The 8,877-nt window shown below is 49.4% G+C and overlaps 1 protein-coding gene across 1 annotated transcript; it reads left to right on the forward strand.

Moving 5' to 3' along the window:
- Nucleotides 1-742: 742 nt before the first annotated feature.
- On the forward strand, nt 743-8,357 carry RPS5 (ribosomal protein S5). The gene is made up of 6 exons (XM_069942930.1): nt 743-846; nt 3,849-3,954; nt 4,358-4,567; nt 7,188-7,316; nt 8,041-8,139; nt 8,230-8,357. Exons 2-6 carry the CDS (start codon nt 3,850-3,852, stop codon nt 8,296-8,298), a joined length of 612 nt encoding a protein of 203 aa, XP_069799031.1. The 5' UTR covers nt 743-846; nt 3,849; the 3' UTR covers nt 8,299-8,357.
- Nucleotides 8,358-8,877: the final 520 nt, after the last annotated feature.

Raw genomic sequence — 8,877 nt, forward strand, 5'->3', positions numbered from 1 at the left:
GTTGGCTGTAGTGGACAGCGTCCATTGTTCAATACACTGTGTGACCAACGGCCGTTGTTTGCCTTGATTTTAATGCTGCTCATTATTTTATGACAAGAACGGCTTACAACGGACGGTCTTGTCATTAACAAATACATAGTGTGAACATAGCCTTATACAAAATGGGCAGGTTTGAACTGCTCCACATTCAGGCTATGTTCACACGCTGTATCCAGCCGTTTTGTCCGTAGGTAGTGTTAAACAATGGCTGTTCACAGCAAAACGGACGTTGTTTGTACAGCATGTGAACATAGCCTAATCTTTAAAGATACACTTCAAGCTCTACTTCCATGCTTCCATGACAACACTCCTTGTAATTTGCTGATTAGTCTAAAAAGATTATATTTTTTTTTACAGAAATTGAAAACCTTTTTACTATTAGAAACTTACTCCAAATTACTTTCAAACAACTACACACAAAACGTGTGAGTGTTCACAGCTACGGACACTCAATAAAGTTGATTCACAATCCAGCCAAGATGGCTCACGTCACATGTCAGCGGCCCTACAGAACTCCACGCCGCTTTGCCAGTACTTAACATGACGCCTTTTCCCTTCGGCGCATGCTCTAAACTTTCTTTGCCCTTTCAGTCAATGGTGGACGGAAGTGACGTTTAAGACTTTGCCCTCAGTAAAGATGGCGGCTCCTCGCCGGCGGCTATGTTTTACACCATGCGCGCGTTCTTGTGAAGTGTGGGCACAAGGCCTAAGCGGAAGTGTGGGCCCCTGTATATCTGAGTAGGAGACCCCGCCCCGGCCTCTTTCCGCTCCGAGCGCCGACGGGTTAGGACTTAACCGAGCACACACGTGAGTGATAGCGGGAGCAATGGAGGCTGTTGGCGGCCGGTATAGCCAGGGATGTGTGTGGGATAGACCAGGGGTAACTGCGGGAGGGGGCTGGAGCACGGGTGGCTGGGGGCGGCGGAGAAATCCGTCATGTTACCGCCATGAGCCCGGGGCCGCACTGTGTGTGGCGTCTATATAGTGTGTACAGTGACTTATACGTGTCAGTATGTATGAGCCCCGTTCACACGTGTGCGGCTGTGGAGTCTATACTCTATACATGTCATAGGGAGTCAGTATGGAGAGTCCTGCTCTATGGTCACATAGCATGGTCTGATTCCTGACACCCTGCCATCCTACAGGAGTTCTGACAACTTCTGAGGCAGCTGTGTCATGTGACTAAGGCCTCATCCCATGTGTGTCCGGTGTTTGGCCGGTGTGCTCGTGACCGGTGGCTTCTATATCCACCCCCTCCCCGACCATACACTAAGAATAACCCCCGCCCGGAGTACCCCTTTAAAGGTTTTGGGTGACATCTAGGTCTCCAGTGTGTTTAGGCCGCAGTCACATGATTCAGTCTTGTCGCACTATACATGAGCACAGAATCCGGGTGTATAGCATAAGGCATACCTCCCAACTGTCCCGGATCTGGCGGGACGGTCCCGATTTTGGGGTCATGTCCCGCCGTCCCGGTACAGCCCCGATGTGTCCCGCTGCCGCACACCTCTCCCCAGCCGGACCCGCCGGATTCTGTGGGATCTGGTGCGGAGCAGCAGAGTGAAGGAGCTGTAACTGTCGCCCTGTGTACCCTGTGGCAGTGCGGGGGCTGGTGTGATGTGGATGGAGGAGACAGTGTGCTGCGGTGCCCGGGCTGTAGCTGCTTCCTGTGTGACCCGGTCACCGCAGTACACGTGCTGTTGCTGCAGGCTCTATCTGTGGGGGAGCTGAGGAAGCACTGAGGCTTGTCTGGCCGACAAGTGTCTCCCCGGGCAGAGCTGCTGGAGGCCAGGGAGCACGGGCCACACTACAGATGGAGGTAATGGGTGTGTAGGGTGGGGGAGGAATGGTCCAGGGCTGGGGGCACACTTACACTTACGGACGGTCCCGGTGTCTCCCGGGAAGCCCCGCCCCCTGTTGATAAGCCCCGCCCCCGATGTAACCCGCGGGAGGTATAGTAACTCTTATCACGGACTGTTAGATCACCCAGCTTTCCAGCATCATCTATTGAAGTGAGTTTAATGAGGGTCACCCAGCTTTCCAGCATCATCTATTGAAGTGAGTATAATGGAGGTCACCCAGCTTTCCCAGTATCTCATAGTCAGTATAATGGGGGTCACCCAGCTTTCCCAGTATCTCATAGTCAGTATAATGCAGGTCACCCAGCTTTCCCAGTATCTCATAGTCAGTATAATGGCGGTCACCCAGCTTTCCCAGTATCTCATAGTCAGTATAATGGAGGTCACCCAGCTTTCCCAGCATCTTGTATAGTAGTCAGTATAATGGCGGTCACCCAGCTTTCTCAGCATCTTGTATGGTAGGCAGTATAATGGAGTTCACCCAGCTTTCCCAGCATCTTGTATAGTAGTATAATGAAGGTCACTCGGCTTTCCTACCATCTTGTATAATGAGGTCACCAAGCTTTCCTACCATCTTGTATAGTAGTCATTATAATGGAGGTCACCCAGCGTTCCCAGCATCTTGTATAGTAGTATAATGAAGGTCACCCAGCTTTCCCAGCATCTTGTATAGTAGTCAGTATAATGGCGGTCACCCAGCTTTCCCAGTATCTCATAGTCAGTATAATGGAGGTCACCCAGCTTTCCCAGCATCTTGTATAGTAGTCAGTATAATGGCGGTCACCCAGCTTTCCCAGCATCTTTTATGGTAGTCAGTATAATGGAGGTCACCCAGCTTTCCCAGCATCTTGTATAGTAGTATAATGGTAATAGGTGACGTGGATATGGGGGTGTGGCTATGGAGGCGTGGTTATGGGGAGGGGTGGCTATAGGGGCGTGGCACATTGCTGTGACTGTCCCTCTTTCCTCTCAGCAAAAGTTGGGAGGTATGGCATAAGGTGGTCATTGGCTTTAAGGGACTGACCACTGTGTACCTGGGTCCAGTGTCGCCCCCTATCAGATGGGCCGGTAGCAGTGGTCCACCAGTCCTGCAGAGCCGCTCTTTACTGCAGCTGTCGTTACAATGTATCAGTGCAGAGATCAGACTCTGATCCATTAACTGCTCACATAAAGGGATTATATGCACATAGCGTTTATAGTGTTAGTGTATTCTGCAGCACATTACTTCACTTACATCACATATACCCCCATCACCTTAGATATGAGGCTCACACTCAGTACAGAAAATAATCTCTATTTCAAACATCTGACAAGTCTGTATGACAAATCAAAGGTATTGACCTGTTGAGGTCTGAACACCCAAATCCCCACTGATCAAACCCTTTCACATGTAGTGGAGTCTCTGTAGGACACGGCCTAGTGCTGCTGCTCTGTGCACGACAGGAGACCGTCCCATAAACTATAGGAGTCTCGGCTGGGAGAGAAGGCACTTGGCTTTACACTGTAGGCCATATCTAAGGGGCCTATTCCACGAAGCGACAATTGGCCGATTATCTGCAGTGCAGCGCCTCTCCTGCCGCTCAGTACTGGTCTGAACACTCAGACCTGGACCGATCAAAACTTTTCACAGGTCTCTATGATGTCTCTGAAAAAACTTGAGATGTCAAACGCCAGGTACAATTTAAGTAATAAAAGTAAAGTGAATAATTTTGCTGTTAACTACACAACTTGTAATCTCCAGATCCCGTCCTCACAGGACTCCTATATAGTGATCCTGCCAGTCCTGCTGTAGTAACTGCACATGTGATCAGCACTCTTACCTGTGAGGGGAGAGCCCCAGCAATCTCTATGGAGGGCTCTTATTGTGTCCATAGGCAGTGATTCTGTGTGTGACTATAGATGTACTTACATGTGACTATATACTTATATGTAACTTTCTACTATTCACAGAATGGCAGACTGGGAAACCGTTCCTGTCGGGGCCGAGACCCCTGAAATCAAACTGTTTGGGAAATGGAGCACGGACGACGTCCAGATCAGCGACATCTCCCTGCAGGTAATGTCAGCTGGAGGTCAGGAGTGTCTGCTGGGATTAATCGGGAGAGACGGATCGGCCCATTGTAATATATAAATAAAGATAATACAATGGGCCCATCCGTCTCTTATGTTCCTTATTTGTGTGTGTGTGTGTATATATATATATATATATATATATATATATATATATATATATATATATATATATATATATATATATATATATATATAATATATCTGTAGCCAAATAAGGAACATGAGGCTTACACCATCTCAGTGGATGGCTGTGCTGTTAGCTGCGTTCCTTGATCCATATGTGTCTGGTTCCACCTTTGGGCTGGGGTAGATCTGTAGTTTCCCACCTTCAGGCAGTGGCGATGGTGGCATCTTGTATACTTATGCTCCCTGTGTCTGTCTTCCAGGATTACATTGCCGTGAAGGAGAAGTACGCAAAGTTCCTGCCTCACAGCGGAGGGCGCTATGCTGCCAAGCGTTTCCGTAAGGCTCAGTGTCCTATTGTGGAGCGTCTGACAAACTCCCTCATGATGCACGGGAGAAACAACGGCAAGAAGCTGATGACTGTCAGGATTGTGAAGCACGCCTTTGAGATCATTCACCTGCTGACCGGAGAGGTGAGACTGGGGCGGAAAACTGGGAACAATAACAAAGTGGTAACTTTCTATCCTGAGCCTTTAAATGGACACTCACTCTAAAGGGGTTGTCCAGGCTTCCAGTAACTGCTTCTCCACGTCTCTGGCGTTGGATTGGAAGTTTTCCGCAGATCAGCGTATTCCCTGTGTTCTGGCTGCAAGTTCCATCCAACTATTGGTCAGGCCAGGACTTGTCGTCCTTAATATGGATACAAATACGCAGGCTGTATTCTTGTCTGGGGGACGCCTCTTATATCCACCCTGACGAAATATTCTACCCTATGAGGCTGTAATATGTATCTTGGGGATTATTCCATTTACTATGTTAGGGTGGGTTTGCAGGTAATGGAATCACAGCAGATTTCACGCTGCAGCTCCCCTTCCGTCAGCTTTAATAGTGTTACATACTTGCAGCAGAATTGTCATCCCTGTGAGTTTGTAGGCGGCAGCCCCCTTAACCTCCTGTGATGCGGTGCATACATTACCCGGTCCACGCTCCTGCTTGTTCTCTGGTTTCCAACGTCCTTACATCCCGCTCAGCCAATCAGTACGTTGTCCTGCCGCAGCCACTGATTGGCTGAACGGGATGTCCAGATGCTGGGAGCTCCTGAAGCAAGCTGGTGCACGGACCGGGTAGTGTATGCACCAGGTAATGGGGGGGGTTAAAGGGGCTGACGCTAATATACAGCGGGATGACAATTCTGCTGCTAGTATGTAACCCTATTGATGCTGACAGGAGGGGTGTTGCAGTGTGATTGTTACGTGTGAACCCACCCTTAAAGGGAATCTGTCAGCTGCAGTGTTCCAAACTGCTGACACTGTTGGGGTAGGTTCACACAATGGAATCCGTGCGGATAAGTTCCAGCGGGTTCCGTGGCTCGTACCAGTGGCTCGTACCAGTTCATGGCCGCACGCATATCCGCCCGTGCCATAGACACCATTCTATGGCCGGGCCGTTTCCGCAATCCGCTGAAAGAACGGACGTCTATTCTTTTGGCGGAATCGGCCCGGCCATAGAATGAAGTCTATAGCACGGGTGGATATGCGCGTTGCCGTGAACTGGTACGAGCCACGGAACTTGCCGCAACTTATCTGCTCTGTTTCCGTAGTGTGAACCTACCCTTAGATAGCTATTAGATAAGTAAAACACATGGCACCTTTCATATATCTGTCTGTGATTCCAGAATGTAGCTTTTATTCTATAGTATAAAGAGTCAGAGACGTTCCCGGGCTTCTGTAATGCACCAGGCTGTGACACCTCCTCACTCCCCCTCCCCTCCCAGACCCTGCCTGGGGCTCAGCTTCCAGATGTCAATCAAGCAAGGAGGGGGAGAGAGGAGGCATTACAACTTGTAGCAGATCAGGAGCTTGGAAAAGCCTCGGACTCTTTGTCCCATAGGTAAAAAGCATTTTCTTCAATGTGGAGGCACGGATGGATATATGAAAACCACCAGGTGTTTCCCTACAGCAATATAAGGGTGCGTGCACACTGAGCAATTTGATTTCTGCTTGAAATTCCTCTTCTGTTCTGCTCTGGCAAAATAGGAGCGGAATTTCAAGCAGAATTCAAGCCCCATTGACTTCTATAGGATTCCTCTAGCGGAATCCGCCCAAAGAATTGACACTTGAAGCGATGTGCATCCGCGATGGAATTTTCCTGTCAGAAAGTCCGCCATGTGAATGAATGAGCGTAAAGCTCGTCCAACACAATAGAAAAATGAAATGTTAATTTTTTTTAGGCAGAATTTCGAGCGGATTCCGCACACCTTTTGCAGCAGAAGCCGCTTGAAATTCCACTATAATTGCGCAGTGTGCACGCACCCTAAGTGTCAGCCGTTTGGTACCTGAATTGCAGCTGACAGATTCCCTTTAAGGTTCTGTTTCCACTCATGGCTTCAATTCTAAGTGGTAAATCGGGAGGGTTGCCCCTGGCTTGGTAGCTGTGATCTGTAGGGGTTCTATGTCTGGACTTGGTCTAGCGTGTGGGGACACAATTTTCAGGAGAATTAGAAGCAGTTTTCTGGTTAATAGGTGTCTGACGTTACTATCGAAAATCCACCAGTGTCTGTATGGGGGGATCATTAGGGACGGGCTTTGGCTTTCTAATGTACAACTACTTCAATGTGCTGTGACTGCTGAGGTAGAAAAGGGACACATTGTACCTTTCGTATCAGTCTGTGGTTGCTGTAATGCCTCCTCACTCCCCCTCCCATCCCTGACCCTGCTTAATTGACAGCCGGCTGGAAGCTGAGCTCTGAATGTTGGTCAAGCAGGGATGGGAGGGGGAGTGAGGAGGTGTTACAGCCCTCAGCACTTCAGGAGCTTATTAAATTTGGGTCATGCCGCCAAAGTATGAAATAAGCGTAGAAGCACTCCTGTATTCTGAGGGCAACTTTCTTCATGGCTTTTATTCATCCCTCCTGGAGACACAGGGTTGGATGAGGCCAGGCTCTGTACTGCACAGTGTCTGTATGGTATTCTATAGAGGTCTACATGTGCTCCAGTGGTTTGTTGGCTCGTTGCTACATATCGTGGATAATGTCCCTATGATGTATGAGTCCTGACCGGCATACTGACACTTCCATCCCATCTACTTTCCCAGAACCCTCTGCAAGTATTGGTGAACGCCATCATCAACAGCGGCCCCCGTGAAGACTCCACCCGTATCGGTAGAGCTGGAACGGTGAGGAGACAGGCTGTGGATGTGTCCCCTCTGCGAAGAGTCAACCAGGTATTGGGGGGAGATGGGGTGAGGGGGGGGGGGGATATGGCATCTAATTGTGATTTGCCGACTGCAGGGACCCCACTGATCATAAAGCCCTATGGGGTCTGCTGCTATATAGGCTGTAGGTCAGTGTTCCTCCATTCTTTTCTGTTGCAAAACTACAACTCCCATCGTGCCCTAATATCCGCCAGGTGTCAGAGCACGATAGGCTATTTAATTACAGAATGGGGAACACTGCTGTTAACGATAATTTGGTGGAAGATGAGTGGAAAAGACCTTGTGATCAATCTAGATCGGGGACGAGGAACCTTCAGCCCTCCAGCTGTTGTACAACTACAATTCCCATCATGCCTGAAGGGCTAAAGGTTTTCCCCATCTCCCTGATCTAGTTTGAGCTTATATCTACCTTTAGGGCAGACGTGTCAAACTCAGGCCCTCCAGCTGTCACAAAACTACAATTCCCATCATGCCTGGACAGCCAAAGCTTTAGCTTTGGCTGTCCAGGCATGATGGGAATTGTAGTTCTGAAATAGCTGGAGGGCCTGAGTTTGATACCCCGGCTTTAGGGTATGTGCACGTGGCAGGTTTAGACCTGTTAGGTTACATGGGAAGGTCCCCTCTGTGAGGATACCCTTAGTGATATCTAACCCTGCACCTTAGTAGCAGCCATTGTTGCTTTCATGACGTCCCTACATAGCAATGTCTCTAACCCTGGATGTCTCTCGCTCAGGCCATCTGGCTCCTGTGCACCGGTGCTCGTGAAGCCGCCTTTAGGAACATTAAGACTATTGCCGAATGTGTGGCTGATGAGCTGATCAACGCAGCCAAGGTGAGTGCCGCCATTATGTGTCCGGTCAGGGGGTCTCGGATCAGGGTCGGGATATACAGGTGACCTCTCCTCTCATTCCTCTCCTTCCAGGGCTCCTCTAACTCCTACGCCATCAAGAAGAAAGATGAACTGGAGAGAGTTGCCAAATCCAACCGTTAAGGTGTCACCATCCTCCGCTCATGTTTCACATCAAATAAAAAAAGAAAATATTTCAGTCACTTTGTGTTACTTGTTTGTGTGATCGGAGATGTTGTAAAGCTGCCAGGCATCTCCATGTCGCTCTGCTAGAGGTGGCAGCATAAAGGGGCGCTCTACAGTGATCAGGGCAGCATGTGCTGGGTCCCTCAGGAGAAGTGCTTGTAATTGTGGCATGTGCTGGGTCCTGCAGAGGGGACGCCCTCACTATCCTCCCACTGCTCCTTCATACCCGGCATAATGCCATCAGGTAGGGAACATTCTCCTGGCATCACCAAACCCAGACTCCTCCATCAGACACCAGACAGGTGTGATCCCTCACTACACAGACCATGTCTCTGCTCTAGAGTCCAGTGGTGGCGGCTTTACCCCCCCTCCATCTGGTTCTTTGTATTGTGCTTGGTGATGTAAGGCAGCATGCAGCTGCTCAGCCATGGACACCCATGTAGTGAGGCTTTTAGTGGGTGTTCTTGTGCACTATTATGAACTCGCTATATGTCTGACCCCCCCCCCACCCCACTATGTAGTGATAGTCATGTGATG

The sequence above is a fragment of the Dendropsophus ebraccatus genome, chromosome 10 (assembly GCF_027789765.1).
Source record: "Dendropsophus ebraccatus isolate aDenEbr1 chromosome 10, aDenEbr1.pat, whole genome shotgun sequence".
Taxonomy (NCBI): domain Eukaryota; kingdom Metazoa; phylum Chordata; class Amphibia; order Anura; family Hylidae; genus Dendropsophus; species Dendropsophus ebraccatus.

What these genes read in the sequence shown, in the direction of transcription:
- RPS5 (XM_069942930.1), top strand. Translation starts at nt 3,850, where the DNA reads ATGGCAGACTGGGAAACCGTTCCTGTCGGGGCCGAGACCCCTGAAATC. An exon ending in TTCACCTGCTGACCGGAGAG is followed by an intron (nt 4,568 to 7,187) that starts GTGAGACTGGGG and finishes CTACTTTCCCAG; the next exon opens with AACCCTCTGCAAGTATTGGT. An exon ending in AGCTGATCAACGCAGCCAAG is followed by an intron (nt 8,140 to 8,229) that starts GTGAGTGCCGCC and finishes CTCTCCTTCCAG; the next exon opens with GGCTCCTCTAACTCCTACGC.